We start from the raw sequence: 21,276 nt of genomic DNA on the forward strand, positions 1-21,276 counted from the left end.
GGGATCCATTCAAAACCAGTCTGTTTACTGGCTCTAGATGTGATGCTCTTCTGCTCAGAGCCTGCGTGCAAAGCAAGCAGGGATGTAAAGCCTTGCTCTGCAGCTCATCACCAGTAGCACAATGCCTAAACCACTAAAACCTATAATGTGGGACCTGTTCAAGTAATGGCCAAGAGTGCTTGCCTCAGTGAACAATTGGAGGCTTAGCAATGCATAAATTTAAGCTGGGAAGACTTCTTCATACCCGACTGAACTAATGGGAGTTTCCCACACAAATCATCATTGTTCTTTTGAAATCTTAGTTGTTCCTTTTGTTTTTCACAATGGAGAATTACTCATATGAATGAAATCCAGTAATTAATGATGAGACAAAGATTTGGCTCTCTGTCCAGCAGGCACAATTACATTTTGTTTGTGTCCACATTTAAAATATCTCAACAAAAAGGTGGTTGTGGGACAATCAACATTACAATATAGTGTATAAAATAATTTCCTTTATAAACTTGTGCCATCCAGCAAAAAAATAGTTGCGGTTTAACAAGCACAGGGGGAATAGCTAACATATTGTTAGCTATTTAATTATTAATATGTAACTATTGATGGTCTTAGTTCATATACTTGTGTATATTTACATTATATCAATATACATACATGCATATACCCTGACTTTTGAAATGCCATTTTGAAGTCTACTTCATCTGAATGGTTTTGTTAATTTAGAGAAGTGCAGAATTTCAGCAATTTTGCTCTTCTCTTCTCTTCTCTTCTCTTCTCTTCTCTTCTCTTCTCTTCTCTTCTCTCTTCTTTCCTTTGCTTTTGCTTTTTTCAGTTCTGTCTTAATCCAGAAAACAAGGACATACCTTTACATACAGACACTCCTTACTACAAACAGAAACCATCATTGTGCATTGTGATGACAGACTGAGTCTTGACTTTTTTTTTCCTTACCATATAAATGGTTTTTTCTTTGTAGGGGATTTCATAGCAATAACATCAAGTCAATACCTGAGCGTGCATTTGTGGGTAATCCTTCACTTATTACAATGTAAGTGATAAGAATCTTTTCAATGACTCTTTGTATTAGAGAATGTGGAACTAAGTATCATATTTGTGGCTAATTGTCAAATAGCTTTTCTTGTGAGTACACTTTGTAGCGCGTCACCATACAAGCAAACAAGCTTGTATCTTTCCAGATTCCTGGAAAGAATGGCAGTTTTCAAGCCCTGATTAAGGGAAGCAAGTAGTGGTCTCTGGCCTTTGACCTTTTATTTGAATGGTTACTTCTAAATCTCTTAGCATTACTGGCAACATAAAAGCTGGTAAAAATTACTCTTGATGGACTCAGTTCTGACTTCCCATCGTCTTACATGAAAATGCACTTAATGCACAACTTCAAATTAAGAAATTACAAAATAATTGTAAGAAAAATAATGATTCATCTTGAGTAATATTCCAAGAGCAAAAGCAGCATGACTTCAAAAGGGCAAGGGAACCTCTTCTGAATAGGGGAAGTTCTGACTTCTTTATGTGCTATCCTTACATTTGTCTCAGGTCATAACAAAATTCGTCATATGTGAAGTTTTGTCTTCGCAAACATGGGAGGAAGAGAGAATATTTTGTTGACTGGCTTCTGGCATTAAACAGGAAAACAGTGACTTATTGAATGTTCAAAATGTGACATGTGACTGATGAATATAGATTACAGGGTGAGAAAAGCCCAGAAGGTGACTTCTGCTGCAACCAGAGGGTCACAGTCTGTGATTCATCATAGAGAATTGACTCATTTGATTATAATATAATAATGTATTTAGAATATTATAAAATATTTTTAATTGTCTTTTTATCCTTTTTTTTTTTCCAGACATTTTTATGATAACCCTATCCAGCTTGTTGGAAAATCTGCTTTTCAACACTTACCAGAACTAAGAACTCTGTATGTGTTTACTTTTTATTTTAGTTTTCTTTTTATATTGCAATACTAGAGTTGTCCCACACTTCCATCACCATAATTTTATTGAAATTGGTTTTTTAAATTGTAGGGCTTTAAATGGTGCTTCACAGTTAACAGAGTTTCCTGATCTGACAGGGACTACAAGTCTGGAGAGTTTGTAAGTGCTAGAGAAGTATTTCTGCTTTGTTTTCTTTTCTTGTATACTGTAAAGAATGGGCTAAAAATTTTTTGGTTTTCAGTCTTCAAAAAGTAATTGTTTTTCATAAATTCTTTCAACAGGACACTCACAGGAGCACAGATCACCTCTCTCCCCAAATCAGCATGTGACCAGTTACCTAATCTCCAAGTGCTGTATGTTTCAGTAAGATTATTAACATGACAGTAATGCAAGAGATTAATTGACAAATGAAACTATTATGATTTCAAAATTACCCAATTACTGCTATTTCTGTGTATCACATTACTTCTTAGGAATTCAGCTCAGGGAGTTGTCCCCTGTGTTATTTAAAAAGTTTACAACCCACTTACCAATCAGGATTTCTCATACATTGCTGAGAAAGATAATTACTTAGCATATTTTTAGGAAAATATATAAAGGTTCTTGATTTTGCTTTAAAAAAGACAGACCTACCTTATTTTCATTCATTCTGTCTCTTCTACAGTAGTTTGGGATTTTTTTTCTCACTAAGGCAAATAATTCATTGAAGTGAATAGAAAATATAAGTAAGGACAGCAGTTTTGAGTGCTTGTAATGTTGCTCTTTTAGTTTCTTTCCCAAGCAGACATAAGTGGCTGACTGAAGTTGTAATAGACTATTCTTTGACATAGCTGGGCATGTTTGGTATACTGAATACACAGTATTATTTTAGCTTGGAAATTTCCTTGGATTTTGCTTAATCACTAACGAAAGTAATTGTTGTGTCCACTTCTTTGAGAACAAGCCAAAAGCACTTTCCTCTATGTCTTACATCACTAGGAATCTATTTGGTATTAATTCTCTGGCCAACATTAAAATAACACTAATTATAATGCATTATTTGAATACCAGAGTGAATGTCAAGAACATTTCCAGAAAAAATTAAGTTTTAGTTAACGGACTCAATATAATCATTTCCAGAATGATAAAAGACAGTCTGCTGCCAGAAAAAAAAGTCTGCACACAGAATTAAGTTTAAAATGTCCTGTAACATTCAAAAACAATAAGTAATCTCAAAACAGAGTGCAAACAAATAATACAGCAATTAATAACTTACAGAGTTCATAGTAGAGTAGGACTGTCCATTGGAAATTCACATTTTTTATTTTTGAGTGCTACCCTACATAATTCAAGCTGATACTTGAAAGAGGAGGGAACTGATTTATCAGCAATTTCAAGTACTCAAGAGCTGCTCTTTCCCCATTGCTGCCAGATTGGAATGAGCCTGCTGAGTCCCCATTTTGCTTTGACATCAGTTCTGGCCGTGCCATGGAGGATGTGGGTGCACTGAACCCACCACCCATGCCTTACTTGGAGACTGCGACCTCGCAGGGGCTCCCTGGCTCAGACACACTCACAAACAAATACACCCAGCTCCCATCCAAGTGCAAGCGCTGCTTTGGAAGGCAGTTTGTGCATCCCGCCGAGATGAACGTGCAGGAGGCTCCTGGCTGTATGCTCACCTGCAGGAAAGGTCTGTGAGAGCACGGTCCCAGCAGCCCTGGAAAGGATCCCTCAGCACAGCTGGGCACAGGGAGCAAAGCCACTTGCCCTCTGCTGCTGCCAAGGGCCAGTGTGTTAAGAAAGTGGGGAAAAAAAGACCTTAAAAATAAACAAGTAAAATATTTCCTGGAGTTCTGACAGAAACTGAGGGGAGAACGGTGTCACGTTTGGGGGTTTTTTGCGTGTGCGAGGAGGGGTGTCAGTATGTACAAAATTCAAGCTGGTAACATATTTTTAAGAAGACCTAAGTGATAAACCTGTGGATGACAGAATAGCCAGTGTCTGCCAGACATACAAAACATCCTTTACCTTGGCCTAAAAGCCTCTAGCTCACTTGAACCCTCCTCTGCAATGTCTGATTTGGGCCACAGTGTACCTTTTTTTGCATACACACAAAACCAAACCAAACCAAACAAACAAAAAACCCCGCACCCCAAACATATTGAGATTTGCTTTTCTACAGAGTAAAATCAGAGTAGAACACCTTAAAGACACACACAGTCATTACTTGCACTACTCTCACTAATCAAATATAAAGTAGTGCAAATGCCCCTCTTGGAAAAATAACAGTGAAAATACAGTTTTGCTAAGGGATTAAATAGGTGGAGATGAACCAGTTTTAGAGAATTTGAGAAGTGAGAAGAATTTCACAAAGTGAAAAGTGAATCTCTTTCATGTGATAATACTGGATAACTGTGAAAAAGGGCATTTTTTCTAATTCTAGGCATAAGCTTTTTTTCTCTATTCTTTTCACATGCAAATTTCCCATTTAGTTTTCCCTGAGCATCACACACACGCACGCATACACACACACACACATATATATATATATTGGATATGACTCTTGGGTGGTGGGGGCTGGTGTCTGGTTCCTTTTCTTTTTCCCCTTCAGTTTCTGCAAATTGCCTGGGCTTGGTTTTGATTAGTTATATTATACTGTAAATCAGTCCAGATGTTCCAGTTATTCTGTAATTTGTTGAGTTTTGGCTCAAGTCTTTTAAGGTTTTTTTTCGCCCATGTAGTGATTGATTTCAAAGTTAGTTCCAATATTTTTGACCATTTCCCTCAGTTATAAGATGTAGCAGTCTAAGGATCAGAGGCAATACTGCTTAATTAAAGTGTAGAATGGGAAGCTGATTGTGGCTCTTGTCAAAAAAATACAGGATCTTCTCTGAAAAAATATGAATATATATACTTAGTAGATTATTTTAAATTGTTAAAGTATTTATCAGAATTTAAACATGATAACTATGAAGTCTGTGATATAAATTCAGTTTATGGATTGAAGACACTGTAAGACACTCAGCAGAAATCTACACTTTAGGCAGGAAATCTTCAGACAATGCAAGGAATTTGCAAATGTGGATATGGAGTTAATAAATCTTGCCTTTTCCCCTCCTCTCTCCTCTTCAGTTAGAAATCAAAATGTGACAGATGAGAAATAAGTGAGTTTGTACACTTCTATTCTTCTGTGACTGTGGATAAAAATAAATTATTTTTAATTGAGCATGAAGGTATACAATGAAAGCTATTTTTCTTTTAACATTCCTTTGATGTTAATACATTTGTTTCTTGTATAATTCAGGGATCTGTCTTATAACCTGCTGGAAGATTTACCCTGTTTTACTGCATGTAAAAAACTCCAAAAAATGTAAGTGTTAAACCACCCTAAAAAGCTTAAAAAGAAGCATCTATGTGTGTTTGAGTATAATTAACTTGGTTATTGCCGGCTGATTTGACATACCCCAGATACATTTTATTGAAGTGGATCATAAGCACAATCTAACACACCCCAAAGTTCCTTCCAAGTGTCTTTGAAACTGAGGAGATGCTTATTGCTATTTCAGTGACTTGCATCACAATGAAATCGCCGAAATCAAAGCAGACACGTTTCGGCAGCTGGCTGCTCTTCGCTCTCTGTGAGTACCCCTAACAGGCATTCACACAGGCTCTCAAAAATATGGGCTCTATGATGTCTGCTCGTGATGTACCCCAAAAGATCCTTAGTTCAGTTTTTCCTCACTGTGGTCTTTCACTGTGAGTTCATAACTGGGAATGGAGAGCAAACATTGTGAGGTTTAGCACCTGCAGCAATGAATTAAAATATATAAGCTTATAGCCATAAAAACTGTCACTTCGAAATGTTTCTGGTGGAAGTAGAGAGACTTACTGGGCCAGAGCTGGTATCTGTTATAATCAGGATCACGTTATAATCAGCTCTAGGGAATGGGAAGTCTTTTTACAGAGAACAGCATCTTAAGATGTGGAGTCCAGTCATGTGCAGGTTTCCAGTTTTCACACAGACTCATGTGCTAGAGGAGTGATTTTGTCAAGAAATCACTCATGGTTGGAATTTTTTGCATAATTGGAGCTGTACATTTTTTTAAGAGTTGCTTTCAGTCTCTTTGACTTTTCAGGGGCAGTGAAAATTGAGATTAGGAAGTTAAGCCTATTGACCATGGGTTGCTGCTTTTAGTCACATGAGAACACTTTAGAAGACTTAGTCCATATAACCCACCCGTCTTTCTGCTGCCTTAGGAAGCTGTGAAGCAGACTGAAATGCCTTGGGCTGTGGCAGGCATTGAGACATTTTAAGTTGCCAGTTGAAAAACACCACAACTGACTAACAAAAAATTTTAAAAATCTGTTGCACTATGAGAAATGCAGGAGCTTATTGAAAATATTGGCACATAATTGATACCTTTTTTATATTGAGGCCTTCTAATCAAGTGTTTGAAAACTTCCATATTCACTCAGTGGGTATGTAATTTTCTACTCACTTTTCTTGTAGGGATTTAGCTTGGAACAAAATTAAAACTATTCACCCCAATGCCTTCTCCTCTTTACCATCTCTGATCAAACTGTAAGTATTTGAATATCTTATCCATTGAATTTTTGCATTTTTCTTGCAAGAGCATACAAAAATTTAATAACTTGGTGCCCCAGCAGAAATTGAGGGTTTCTCTGTTGTAATCATCTGGTCTGTTGAATCCATATCTAAATGTCTACTTTCTTATACTTCCCCAATTCACATTGCAGGAAAGCTGCATACGACACTGTGTAATCATTTGGGGTCCGTGAAGATTATCAGTGCATCTACCTCTTTTCATTCAATTTATTAGCAGTTAATCTGTTGTAGCAGTGGTAAATATTTCCTGTTAGTTGTGTTTTAGGCCTCAGGAATTGGATTAAAAATCAAATAAGAAACTTTTTCATGAATTCATCTCTATTTCATTGTTCCTCGTTTGATGAAACAGTTTCTCCTCTTTAGTAAGTTCAGCCAGAGCAGTTAGTGGTCAAAACATCCACAGCCAGTTTTGCAGGCCTTGTTCACAAGCATTTCTCAGTGCTTACTAATTTTTCTTTTCCTACTTCCAATTGTCACTGTAATACTTTTTTGATATGAATCACTGAGGCATTGGTTGTATGGGGAAGATGTGACAAAAAATTCCTCTGGAGTCATCTTGCTGCATGGTTGTCACAAAAATATGATGCTGGGCATTTGCTCACAGATAATCCGGTAGCTGCTAAACCTAAATTTGGAGAGGTATTATTTTCTGTTGATGTGCAAAGCCCTCTGAATGGTGCATTGACAAATGCCCACACAGACAATTTTGTCTATAATATCCCTTTTGGGGTCCTTCAGAACTTACCCACTTTGTGAGGTGAGCAGTAAATTTGGACAATACAACAGTCAGAGGAGGCTAAAGAAAAATGCCCTTGAACACAACAGTAACACAGTGTGCCAGCATTTCCTGAAATGGGAGTCTCTACCCTTGAGCCACCTCAAGTCAGTGGTCATTTTTAGCATTGCAGTAGGGCCTGAATTTCACCTTTGGTCTTTAATGGTGCTGTGTGCAAGAAAGCAGACACTAAACCAGAGAGGTAGAAGCCCAGTCCATTAACAGATCTTATTTTATGCCTAGGCCTTCGGTTTCAGTGTATAGTCCAGACTTTCCTGTACATAAAAGCATTTCAACTGCATCAGACTGTTTCTTCCTCCTTGACTGTTGACCATCTGAAGTATTGCAGAGTAAGATAATTGTGAGGAGGACTAAAAGACTCATTGAATAAATGGGAGAGAGAGAGAGCAAAGTAGAAAACAGTATCTCTGGACTCCCCCTCTTTCACTACTTTGCTGTATTGTCTTGATCACTTAGCACTTTTTCATTCACCTGTTTTACCTTCCCCAAGTTACCCATCTGTGTTCATCTGCACTGTTGTGTCTTCCCTCAGCCACTCAGACAAACTTCAGCTTGGAAATGTCATCTCCCTCTGCTCCAGCCCAGACCTGTCCCTTCCTGAAATGCACATCTTCCCCACACGCCTGACCTGCTCCTTGGGCAGCTTGCAGGGCGCCCATGCCCTGTAGCATCCCACTGAAACTTTTAAACTGTGGGAAGCTGTTTGGCTCCTTTGAATTCAAATAGTCTGGGGAGAAGGCTTTAAAGTAATTTGCTAGTCTCAAAGCTGTCACTATGAATACTTTAAGTCAAAATTTGGGAACAGAGACCCAACTAACTACGAGATGTTACTGTTAGCTTTCTGCTAGGCATAAAGGTGAGTATTCCTGAGCAGTGCTACAGCTTTGCTGCATTCATTGGGGCCTCTGTTTAATACAGTCATTTTTTATTGAGTTAGAAAACTTTAACCTATTTTTTCAATGTGACACTTCTAGTGCTGAAAAAAAAATGAAAACCATAAGCTGATTTTTATTTGCTGTTACGCAGGGATGTGTCATCCAACCTTTTGTCCTCTTTTCCTGTGACGGGGCTACATGGTTTAACTCATTTAAAATTAACAGGAAATCATGCCCTACAAAGTTTGATAACATCTGAAAATTTTCCAGAACTCAAGTGAGTATATCATTAAAACTAATAAGCCACATTTGTGTTCATGTGCAATGGAAGGTGTGTCAGTCTGTAACGCATGTTACTTCGTATTGTCAGTCTTTGATCTGTGCCATTAAAACTAAAGCAAATATGATAAAAATGATAGACTTCTTTTATTATGCTCACTTTCAACTGAAGAAACTATGAAGGTTTTGAAATATTAACCCCAGTAGTTGCTTAGTACGAGCCACATCTGCTTCCTGGTGATATGTTTCAAAAGCTGTTAAAACAATATCGCTGGCAGCTTAGTGATATGTCCTTCTTCTACTGGGCTGTGCTCACAGAACTCCCATTATACATAATGAGAGCACAGCAAATACAGAGGAAGAATATACTGCTGAAAGACCTGAAAGATTTCACCTCTTATGTTTGAACATGATTTTTCTGTAATCTTTTGATTAAGATTCAGATAATATTTTCCCAGTATTAATAACACACTTCGATACTAATAATTTCTGTGGGTCCTCTCTGTGACACAGGAAGGAAGTGTCCTCTAAAGATTATTTGCAGCTCTTCCAGTCACTGGGTGACCATGGCCTGTATGGAGCTTGAACCTATGACCTTGGCATTATTAGCACAATGCTATAACCAACTAAACTAATTTCAGAGTCATGACAAAGAGGGTTTTGTCTCTGACTTCAGAATATTTGGGAGTTTCCCCTAACTCTCCTTTCATTTTTATTTTTTAATTAGATGATGCCAAGTGCAGCATCTACTTTATCATGTTTTACTGTAAAATTTTGGTATCAGAAAATATGAAACAACTAAACAGTGTGCGCATAGTTAGAAAATCAGAGAGTGGTTGGGGTTGTGAGGGACCTCTGAGGCTATCTTGTCTAACCATCTGCTCAGGCAGGGGCACCTGGAGCCTGTTGCCCAGGACCACATCCAGAGAGCTTTTGAGTATCTCCAAAGATGGAGGGCCCGTCCTTAAGTTTCACTAGATTTGCCTTTTGCACTGGAAAAGGCTCAAGAGCCCGAGCAGGCAGACAGCTCAAGATGTGAGCATTAACAAAAAGGACTGGAGTGTTGGAGTTCTCAGTGAGGGAATGGTGAATAGAAGTGTGGAGCTGTGTACAGCACTGGAGGGATCCAGCCTAGAACACTGCTGTGATGGCATGTTAACACAAACTGAGATAAGAGCTGCAAAAAATGGCTCCAAGGTTAGGGAACAATGCCTTAAAGGTCTTAATAAACCCAAAAATTGTAGTTTGTCACAGGGCAAATTAGGCAGTGACTCCATCAAGTGCATGAAACTATAACATTAACATTCAAAGTACTAGAGACCTTAAACCCCTTTTACATTAGAGATCTTGAGATAGGTCTCAGAGGCCAAGGAGCAAGTACCATAAAAATCATGATTGGTTGAGACAGAGATTATGCCATACTTTTTCTTCTCTCATTGGCTTTGCCCAAATGCTGAGGCTGGTGACAATTCTAAAATAATTGACATTTCTTTAAAAGAATGTAAACACAAGAAAAATGATTACTCCAACCTGGAAAATATATAATGATGCATATACCTTTACCTAGAGGCATAAGAGGTGCTGCAGTAGTCCTAGAATAACCCATTATTTCCATTATTCAACTGAATTATGTGTAACTAAGGTTTTTTAAAATTCTTTTCTCAAATTTCCCTTCAGCAAAATTGTGTACATTATTCAAATGAATAATGAACAGTGTATTTCATCTGGGCAAATTGTTAACAAGGATGTGTCAAACTAACTTAATTCTTTTTAAAAATGTATTCAAACAATGATATCTAGAGTTAGTTAACATCCATAAGAACAAATTATATCCAGTCAGGAGAGAATAGAGTAAAATCCCGACCTACAGTCTGTGTGACTTTTACCATAAATCAAAATGAGGTCAAGATTTCACAGAGGATCACTGCACAGAAAATGCACAAAGCACCAAACTTAAACAGAGCTCTAAAACAAAATGGAATTTCACCATTTGCAATTGTTGTAACTAGCCCGTGGTTACATTAAAGACAAATTCCTGTATAAAAACTTCCTGCTCATCTAAGTTCATCAAAACAGACACATCAAAGAGCTGAGCATCCCCTTCCCCATCATCAGCAACAGCACTAGTGCACTCTGCAGAGCTGAGCCCAGCCTACTGCAGCCAGCCTTGAGGAGGCAGTCAGGCTGCCAGCCACTCCTTCCTTCTTTATCTGATGCTTTGATTCAGTGCTGAAAAGAACTCAGTGCTTTGCTCCATTCATCATAACTGTGCCTTCTGTTCACCATTAACTCCACACCTTTGTGAGGGAGAAAACGACCTTGTGTTCTCTGCTGCTTAATCTAAAAACACAAAAAAGAGGCATTCCTTGCTAGAGGAAAAAAGAATTATCAAGGATACAGATATCATTAGTAAGATAAGGAGTATATAAAAATAAAGTTAGGCAGTGTTTCTAAGAGTTTAATTTGACAAAGTCCAAATCTAATCACCCACATCAAATAAGCACTAGCCATAAAAAGGACTGCCTCCAGCACTGTACACCTGAAAGTTCCTTCTTTTTTCTTTTTTTTTCTTTTTTTTTGTGTTAAATGTAGCTTTTGTGAGGAAAAAAACCAACCAAACAAACAAAAAAACTCCTCCATCACCGAGAAGATCTGATACTTATTTCCCTGCTTTGCAAAGTATGTTTTGTCCTCTGTGTTCTGGGTTGCAGCCATGGTGTGCAGCTGGGCTTTGCACACAGATTAAACAGCATTTGCTAATTTAACGACTATGTGTGTGTCCTAATAACACAGGCTGGGGGGAAAAACAAACATAAACTGTTCAGATTTAAGAATGGATGCTAGAAATACCTACAGAGAGGATAAGAAATGGGAGTCTTGCTGTTTAAATATCATTTAAAAGCCATGGATGTTTTTTGGCTGCATCATCAAAGGAGTGGACCAGTACAATGTGAGAAATCTACATTTCCAGTGTATGACAGGCCAGCAGGCTGGGAGAAGCACAAGATTTGGAAATCTGTCATGGAGCTGTTTGAATAATCAGAGAATAGAATACATTTCTCTCAGTCTCTTGTGCTTAAAATATCCGCTAACTGTTCATTCCCCCATCTATATCAATGTCCTTCCAAAGGTCTGAAGCCACAAGTTGCAGGGATCACCTCACAGAACTGTCAATGTTACTTTTGATAATTGTTTTAGTTGTTCCAAAAGAAAGGGAATTTCTGTTTGGGGATTGGGATTGTTTTTATCCCAGATGATTAGCTATGGGTTAGTCTAGTAATCAATGGGTTTAATATTAGTTTATTTAAGAAAGGCTTGTGGGAAATGTGTTCAAAAATGTTTAATCAAGATAATCTCCTTATGTTAAAAGATGGCATGTGTTATCACATGCAGATGAATGTGTTAGAAATTAAATATTTAAATCTGCTGGCCTGAGGTTGCTTGACAGTTGGGTCTTGGTTATCTTGAACTTTTATTGAGTACCCTAAAAATTTTGTATTGGGTACAAGGGTACAGATTATTGTGGTTAATTTCCAACAGAAATGTAAGGTTATAGAATCCAAATGCTCCCAAATGCACTAATTTAAAAAATCACTTTAGAACTTAAGATTCCATTTGTTCCCCTTTGTACCAAGTTTTGGCTAGCGCACAAGTCTAAGTCCTGTTGGCACTGGGCCTGATTCAGCTTGATTTCTCTGCAGATTTCCCAGGGGGTTAGAGGTTGCTCATTACACTCATTATGTTAATTTACATGATTAACCTGTTGAAAGTAATCTGATAGGAGGATCTAGTTTATTCCTTTTAAGTTAATTCAGAATAATTTCTAACCACGTCTTTATCTTTGAACTTTTTGGTATATTGGGCTTTTGGAATAAAGTGAGTTGTTAGGTTTTACTATGTGCTGTTGGTGAACTGTGCAAATTAAATAGCTTTGCTTCCATAGCATAAAATATCTATGGAATAGAAGTAGTATCTAGAACTCAGAAAGTAGTTCTTCCATGCTCCCCTAGAATTTGCACATCCACAAAGGAATTAAATTCACAGTGTAGCAGAAATGTACAATTTTTTGGCAACAGGAGCCTTCATAATCATTGGAACTCACTGACATATATTAGTGTTAGGAATAAAAGTTATCTTAAAAGAATTAAGAATGAGTATCCTGTGTCTTCCAATGACTGTTCTCCTTTTTAAGACAATTAATAAAGTAAAATTTTTCTCTCAGTGACATTTCACATACAGTGCCTGATTCACTCACTTTTTGGTTTAGAATACTGATTTCTTGATCTTCTGCACAAGAAACAATCTCCTTTTAGTCATCTTACTGAGAAATGAGTTGAGTGTGGAGAGAGGTGAATGAAGCTTGATTTCCAAAAGGTCTAGTTCTTCCTGAAGTGGAGAAATTCAATTTGGGAAGTGTTTTGGTTTTGCCTGGTAGCAGGTTGTGATCTTCGCATGTCCTTTTTTTTAATGAAACCATTAAGAAAGTAACTGTTGGAGAAACTGTTGATTTACACAGTAAAATCATTGAAAATCATAAAAGCAGAAATACAGTTCTGAGTAACATTGACTCAACAGCAAGACATAGATCTCCCACTTTCATGTATCCTATGAAAAAACTTAATAAAACTTCAGTATGTCTTTTCTAAAATTAGCCTAGAAACCATCTGCATTTCCAGTGAGGAATTTTATTTGTGAATCCTCATTTTGTATTATCATGACTGATTTTTACTCAGAGATGTTTTTACTTTCAGTTGTGGATATTTAAACTTTGGATAAACTGTGGCTATAAACTGTGGATATTTCCTTTGTGTTAACTGTAGAGGAGCAGTACAATCCAGTAACTCTGGTGCTTAACCACTGTCATGGTATGCTGCCTTATTCTTCTGCAGGGTCATGGAAATGCCTTATGCCTATCAGTGCTGTGCCTTTGGAGCTTGTGAGAACCACTACAGAATCTCCAGCCAATGGAACAAAGATGATAATAGCAGCCTTGATGACTTTCATAGAAAGGATGCTGGACTGTTACAAATTCAAGGTAACCATCATCTTAGGCTTTTAAGTCTACCTGAAGACTGTGAGCAACCTGTGCTTTTAAATAAATCCAATACTCAACCTGTGCTTTTAAATAAATCCAATACTCTTTACAGTTGTAGATGTGGCCTCTCCCACAGTCTCTTGCTCAGTAATATGTTATTTAAGTATTCTTGCTTAAAACTCATTATTTTAGGTCTGCCATTCAAAAATCTCCCTCACTTATGCACTCATCTTTTCATCCAAATAATAGCTATAATAATGTGGTAAATTAAATCTTCCCTTTATATGAGAGACAGGGTCGTTCAGCTGGTATATAATTCCATACAAGAGCAGGCCAGCTAAGATGTAGTTTCTTGCCAGCCTCAGAATGGAACATGTCCTAGACTTCCCCACACACTTCAGGATGAGAAATAGCCAAAATATGTGGCTACTTTGGCATATTTTTTCATAGAATTGTAGAATCATAGAATATGCTGAATTAAAAGGGACCCACAAGGATCATCCAGTTCAACTCCTGACCCTGCACAGGGCAGCCCCAAGAATCACTCCACATGCCTGAGACCATTGTCCAAACCACTTTCCTTTGGAGCCTGTTCCAGAGCCCAATCACACTCTGGGTGAAGAACCTTTTCTTTATATCCAACCTAAACCTGGCTCAGTTTCATGTCATTTCCTTGAGTCCTGTCCCTGGTCATGAGAGAAAGAGTTTAGTACCTGTGCCTCTGCCTCCCTTTGTGAGGATGTTGAAGACACAGTGAGGTCTCCTCTCAGTCTCCTTCAGAGAAGGAACAGACCAAGTGACCTCAGCTCCTTATACGGCTTCCCCTCAAGGCCCTTCACCATCCTTGTGGCCCTCCTTTGGAGGTTCTCTAATATCTTTAGCTTTATATCTTTCTTATACTGTGACACCCAAACCTGCCCCCAGGACCTGAGGTGAGGCTGCCTCAGTGCAGAGCAGAGCAGGACAATCCCCTCCCAGGCCCCACTGGTGATGCTGTGCCTGGTGCACCCCAGGGCAGGCTTGGCCCTCCTGGCTGCCAGGGCACTGCTGACCTGTGTTCAACTTGCCATGGACCAGGATGCCCCAGTCCCTTTCCATGGCACTGCTCTCCGGCCCCTTGTCCCCAGTTTATGCACATAACCAGGGTCACCAGAGAGCGCATTTGCTCTCCATGACACAAGACTACTGCATTTTTCTTCCCCTTCAGCACTAGGTCTGTTACTGGATCTGTTATGTAGGGCACACATACATTTACACCACCCTGCTGCTTTCTGTGGTATCTCTGCCCCTGCAAACCAGTAGGTCTCAAAGTTCAGCAAGAATAGAGCCAAGAATATGTGCTGGTGATGACAAAAGAAACACAGAACACTTGATTAATTCTTAGTAGTATAGCACAACAGCAGAATTCGTCTTTTAAACGCCTTCGTAGACAGTCATCACACTGCAAATTAGGCAATAGAGAATGTACCTGTAAGGGATTATTTTCAGGGAAGTAAAGATGCCAACTTTTAAAATAATCCTGAGTACATTAATTCAAAACCAAGTAGGCATATGTCTGCTTCTGCTCACGGTTCAGCAGGGAAAGAGATAAGACCAGGCCTTAAATACCACAGGCATTTTTGCAACTTTTATTAAAAAAAACTTTTTCTGAAAATTGCAGTAACAGTTCTGGGTTTTTCTCTCCCCAATAGATGAACGTGATTTTGAGGACTTTTTTCTTGATTTCGAAGAAGATTTGAAATCTCATCATTCAGTGCAATGCTCACCTTCTCCAGGTATGAAACTGCCAGACAGATAGGAATTCAAGGGCAGTGTTAGCAGATATTCGAGATGCAGAACAAACTGTGAATCAGCTACTAGGACAGCCACATGATGTGCAGTAATTTGAGGGGTGTAATACAAATACATTGCACAATAATATAAAGTTTTGCATTGAATTCCACAAAACTATTCAGCCAGTATGAGTGTAGCAAAAGTTTTGCCCAGTCACCAAGCTCTGGGCCCCTTTTCACCAGAATTGATACCCAATCAAGAAAATGAGAGAGGAAAGACTCTTCTCCTAAGATGCAGATGACAAAGGCAGCAGAATCTCTGCTCTCTCAGTCTTTTGCAAAGCTAAAGCAGTTCTTCTGAATGTCACGTGAGCAACTTTAACAACACACAATTTAGGTCTATGTCTAGGAATACCAATCACTACTGCACTGTTGTGTGCAGTCCCTCACAAAGGACACCCAGCACTGTCATTTTCTTTGTAGAATGTAGCCAGCCATGGTCGTAAGTTTTGATATTTTGGTTGAGCAAACATTTTCACTAGCCATTCTTTCATTCTGAAACATGAACCAAAAAACCCTAAGTGACAACTTGTACTTCAGCGTTAATTTTAAGCCATGATTTTTGTTTGCAACAGCAAATAATAGTAAATTTTTTTAAGTTATATAAAGAGGAATAGAAAAGGCAGGAAGTCAAAGAATAGTTATTTGGCTGTCACATATTCTCCAATGGCCTAAAGATAAGTTCTGAGTTCATTACAACATTGCTGCCTTCAAGGTAAGTTATTGGCAGACCTGAGAGGAATTTAACTTGGATTTTTCAAATAGTATCTTAGAAAAACTTGCAAACTGACACAAGAGATCCTTATGCTTACTTAATGGCAATAGCCATAGTCATAGGGAGGTCATTTCAGCTGCAGGTTTTATGTGGTCATGGAAAAGCACAGGCCACTGTGAGGGGCTTGCCTTGCTGGTTTGTGCCAAGACACGTAATGTTTCTCTGACTGCAGAGCGCTCAGCTTCGACTGCACAGCATATGCACTTAGTATATAGGGAATACTTCAAGTATTCAGCAAACTTCGCTCATAATGACCTGACTTCAGACACAGGAGATCCAAAAAGGCAGCACTCCCTAATGCAAAGAGACACAATTTTCTTGGACTGAGTAATGACGTGTTATAAGGTAGCCAAAGTATATCTGTCCATATCCATTACATCACCAGGACTCATTAGAAACCTGTTTTAATATAGTTAGAGGTAACATTTTCAGCTTTTTTCACACACTGACAAATATCACAGCATTTCTTGAAACTACAAGCGTTGGCATTCACACTGCAGTAGTACTACAAGAGTTGACATTCACAAAAAGAAACCCATAGACTACTTGTGATGAAGGCAAAGACTCATGTGCACCACTAATGCAATATGCATCACACATTTAGCAGCATGTTGTCAGGGTCTCAGATTATTCCAGAGAAAGAGCAAATTTTCAGCTCCCTTTTTATACTAAAATTCACTCTTTGGCTGTGCTGAGAATCTGCAAGAAGCATGAACTTTAGTGTCTTAGAAAGCACAAGGGGTTTTGTTGTCTACATGGGCTTCCCTTACCCTTTTTATTTTGGCATTTCAGGTCCCTTCAAACCATGTGACCATCTGTTTGGTAGCTGGCTGATCAGAATTGGAGTGTGGACCATAGTGGGTTTGACCTTTATTTGCAATGCACTGGTGTCTGCTACAGTTTTCAGATCTCCATTGTATATGTCCTCCATAAAACTTTTGATTGGTTTGATGGCCATTGTAAATGCCCTGATGGGCCTGGCCAGCGGAGTACTGGCTAGCGTGGATGCATCCACTTTTGGTAGCTTTGCTGAGTACGGAGCTCAATGGGAAAGTGGAATTGGTTGCCAAATAACTGGCCTTCTTTCCATTTTTGCTTCAGAGGCTTCCATATTCCTCCTTACCCTCGCTGCACTCGAACGTGCATTCTCTGTAAAGCATGCTGCGAAGTTTGAAACAAAATCCTCCACTGCTAGCATAAAAGTTGCCGTTTCCTTTTGCTTTGTGTTGGCACTAATCATTGCAGTGATACCCCTTCTCACGGGAAGCGAGTATGGGGTTTCTCCGCTTTGTTTGCCACTCCCCTTTGGAGAGCCCACTGCCATGGGCTACATGGTAGCCCTGGTATTGCTGAACTCCCTTTGCTTTCTGGTAATGACTGTTGCTTATACAAAGCTCTACTGTAGTTTAGAAAAGGGAGAACTAGACAACGTTTGGGATTGCTCTATGGTCAAACATATAGCCTTGCTTCTTTTTACTAATTGCATTCTTTATTGCCCTGTGGCCTTCTTATCTTTTTCCTCCTTACTAAACCTCACTTTTATCAGCCCAGAAGTGATTAAGTCAATACTTCTAGTGATTGTCCCACTGCCAGCATGTCTAAACCCACTGCTTTATATACTTTTCAATCCACATTTTAAGGAGGATTTGGGAAGTCTGCGAAAGCAAACTTTGATATGGAGGAGATCAAAACATGCCAGTCTGATCTCTGTGAATTCAGAAGACATAGAAAAACAATCTTGTGACTCAACGCAGGCATTGGTAACCTTCACAAGTGCCAGCATATCATATGATATGCCCACCAGCAGTTCCCTAATGCCACCCTCCTATCAAATGACAGAAGGCTGCAATCTTTCGTCAGTCGCATTTGTTCCCTGTCGCTAGTTGCAGAAACAGTACAGAAAATACCTCTGTTTACAAAATTTTTAATCCCAAAAGTAAGTGTGAATGTGTGCATACGAGTGTAGAGTGCCTCTATGCACCTCAGAAAACAGACAGTGACAGAACTTGCAGCAGGCTCCAAATCCAGTACTTGAGCCTGCTCAGCCTGCTCCCGAAATGCTGGGATGAAGGGAGGGAAAGAAAGCTGCTGAAGTTTGTGCAGTTGTATCAGCTGCTCTCTTTTAAAGTAGCACTACTCAGAAAGGGCATCAGTTGGTCAAGAACAAAAATAGCATATTAAAGTTGTAATATTTTTTTCAAAGCATCAGCTGATGTTTTCAGGGGTTGGGTTATTTTTTTCCTGTGTATTGCAATTTGGTTTTAATAATAGTTTTTCAGTGCCATGATTGTTTTTTCTAAGCATCTCTGTACGGCCTTTGTTCAGCAAGGTATCTAAAGGGAAGGGTAGTCCTGTTCAAGTCCTAGAGGTTTCTGCAGAAGACCCTTTAATGAAGTTCCATGTCTGATAAAGCTGATTAAATGGTTTAACTGGCACTGGGTTTGGATTTTGGAAGTCATCTAACTTGACAAAACATTTTTAATTATCAAAAAAAGCTAAAAAATTAAAATGATGTGGAAGAAGTTGATCAAAATCCTCTCAAGCATTTAAAATGCATTTGTAAATGGCAAGGCATTGTCACATGGGTATTTTTCTAATGAGGTTCTGCACAGTTTGGTCCTGAATTGCTTTCATGCCAGTAGAATTACTCCCAGAATTACTGACGATAAAATTGATGACTTGTTTAATCTGAAGGTGGAAAATACTACATAGAAAGTCATCAATATAAAAAAATTGGCATGCTGAGAACTATTAAAGGACACCAAAGGCACTCAGACAGAAACGTTAATTTAAGGTAATTTGTCTAGGAGCAAAAACTGTAATCCTGCTCATGGCATGATCTCTGTCTCACGAAATAGTGATTCTAGAAAGCTGCTAGTTCTTAGTCACTAGCCAGTCGAAGGTTTAGAGGTCACCGTGTCCTTTTGGATAAGGACAGCCAGTATCCTTAGCCAAGGCAATATCAAGTAGGAGTGAAGAGGCTGTGTGATCTGTGTTCTTAGCACTGATGCAAGCACTCCCAGGATATTTCAAACACTTATTGCATTCACATGTTGTAAAGAACATAGTGAAATTGGAAAGGATATGAATATCATAAATGTAAAAGAACTTAAGAAATAAGTGATTTTATCACAGTTTATAAGTAACTGCTTCTGGGTTCAGAAGTTTGAAGGCAGAGGACTACTCATCTGAGAGAAGAATCTGGTATGCTTAACTGGAAATTGACATTAGGGATATGCAGCATAGAAATAAAGGTGAAAATTGTTGATAGGGATGGTCATTAGCTAGTGAAATTACTGTCACCAAAAATCTCTAAATTCATATTGGATGTGTTGCCAAAAAAGATACTGGAGCAGCTGTTGAAATTCAGGGACTTCTGATGGCTGTAGTTTAGGAAAAGACTTGATCAGGTTAACACAGTTCTCTGACTTTAAATCTGTTAATACTTTGCTGAATCAAGGCGTGTATGTTTACATATCAGAAGGATCCTAGTTAGAAAGAAGAGACTTAAGTCCTTGCCAAGTCTACTGTTAAAATATCTCAGACAACAGAGCCACCTAGAATATAATTCTTTGACCTTATCCAAGCCATCAGGGGATATCCCAATATTCTTTTCTCAGAGCTGGCAGCTTTTGCTTAAGTAAGCTGATAATTTGAGACAGAAAAATGCACAAATTTACCTGGTTTTGTTGTTGTTGTTAAAGAGAGTTCCCTAAGGAGTAACATTTAATGGCCCAGTATTCGCTGCTCAGTTAATGGCCACTCAGCCTCCAGGTGAATGAGACTAATTTTTTAACTTTAGGAAGCTTAGGCTAGGCCCAGCAATTAAGGTAATCCGTTACAGATGATCTCTGTTGTTCATCTGTTCCTGTATCTAAAACTTCCTGGGACTCCAAGATGGATTTTCACAATGAAGAATTTGCTGCCAACAATGCATATGCCTTCATTTTCTTGTCCATTCACACTGGCATATTTTTAGTTTTGCAGTTACAGATGGCATCAGTTGACTTTGGCTGATATGTTCATCCTTCAGGGAAAAGAAAATGAACCAATTCTGAAATTATGTATGATAAAGTCAGCTGGGTACTTATCTTAATCCTTTATCTCTTGTGGCTTTTGAAGCAGTGCAGCACACAGCTGCAGAAACGATGCCTGAAACCACTTTGGATTAAACAGAGGATCAGTCAACCATTGCACAATACCTATTACCATGTTTACTTAGCTTTAATTTAACTGGGGTCCATCTGTGCTGCTCTGCTTAATGTCAGTGAGGTTCCTTACAGCTTGCTATATTTAAGAAGTTTGTAAAGAAATTTGAGAAGCAAACAATGTTATAATTCTGAAGGCTAGTTTAAAAAAGCTTCTTTTATCAGAACTTTTTTAGCTTGCAGAAGGTCCTAAAGGCTTTGTGACTTATTTTTATAAGCTTGTTTGAAATATTTTGGTCAGATATTTTTAACTTGAAATTGTTAAAATTCATTTAACAGATTTTTAAAGTAAAATGTGTAAATATAGAACTGTATTTATTATTACAGTGAAATGCAACTACAGTAAAGGACATGAGATTAAGCCCTGTACAGTTTCATATTGATATTTGCTATATTTTCTGCTCATATATGTTACTAGATCCATTATCTGTAAATAATATAATGTAAATGTGTAGTGATTGTAAATAGGTGACATGCTTTCTTTTCTATCAGTGTTCTGAACATATGTAAGTTGTAATAAAATGTGACTACACAGTAAAGAGCATTTAATCATGACCTAACACCTCACAAAATGGTGTGCATTCTCAATTAATCCTTTCCAATGGATTGCAATACTTACACTAACCTCCCTAGGTGTCTGAAGTTCTTGACAAAATATAAGTTACAGGTTGTGTGCTGTAAAAGAAAAAAAAAAGTGTAGGAAAAAAGAAAAAGAATATTAGTGTTTCATTTCAACCCAGACTAAATCTTTTACCAAGACTTCACTCACAGACCCTTGTGAAGAGATCCCACTCCCTGTGCACACTGCTGTAACTTGATGACCTCTCACAATTGCCACAGGTGACACCAGCCCCTCCAGCTGTGTGACCAGGGTGTGCATCAGGTCAGGCACAAGTTACCCACAGCCTGCAGACCATA

At 38.4% G+C, this 21,276-nt stretch overlaps 1 protein-coding gene across 2 annotated transcripts in view; it reads left to right on the top strand.

Annotated features, from left to right (window-relative positions):
• The window catches only part of LGR5 (leucine rich repeat containing G protein-coupled receptor 5), a 91,803-nt gene extending 70,878 nt beyond the window's left edge, over positions 1-20,925 (top strand). For both annotated transcript variants that reach the window (XM_041465686.1, XM_041465688.1), the window contains 11 exons: positions 974-1,045; positions 1,862-1,933; positions 2,040-2,108; positions 2,231-2,302; positions 5,236-5,301; positions 5,498-5,569; positions 6,442-6,513; positions 8,381-8,506; positions 13,398-13,543; positions 15,235-15,318; positions 16,943-20,925. In XM_041465686.1, the coding sequence (XP_041321620.1) occupies positions 974-1,045; positions 1,862-1,933; positions 2,040-2,108; positions 2,231-2,302; positions 5,236-5,301; positions 5,498-5,569; positions 6,442-6,513; positions 8,381-8,506; positions 13,398-13,543; positions 15,235-15,318; positions 16,943-18,033 (1,942 nt within the window). In that variant the 3' untranslated portion in view covers positions 18,034-20,925. The remainder of the gene's footprint in view (positions 1-973; positions 1,046-1,861; positions 1,934-2,039; positions 2,109-2,230; positions 2,303-5,235; positions 5,302-5,497; positions 5,570-6,441; positions 6,514-8,380; positions 8,507-13,397; positions 13,544-15,234; positions 15,319-16,942) is intronic.
• The last annotated feature ends 351 nt before the right edge of the window (positions 20,926-21,276 follow it).

This window comes from Pyrgilauda ruficollis, unplaced genomic scaffold (assembly GCF_017590135.1).
Source record: "Pyrgilauda ruficollis isolate IOZ18807 unplaced genomic scaffold, ASM1759013v1 scaffold19, whole genome shotgun sequence".
NCBI classification, from domain to species: domain Eukaryota; kingdom Metazoa; phylum Chordata; class Aves; order Passeriformes; family Passeridae; genus Pyrgilauda; species Pyrgilauda ruficollis.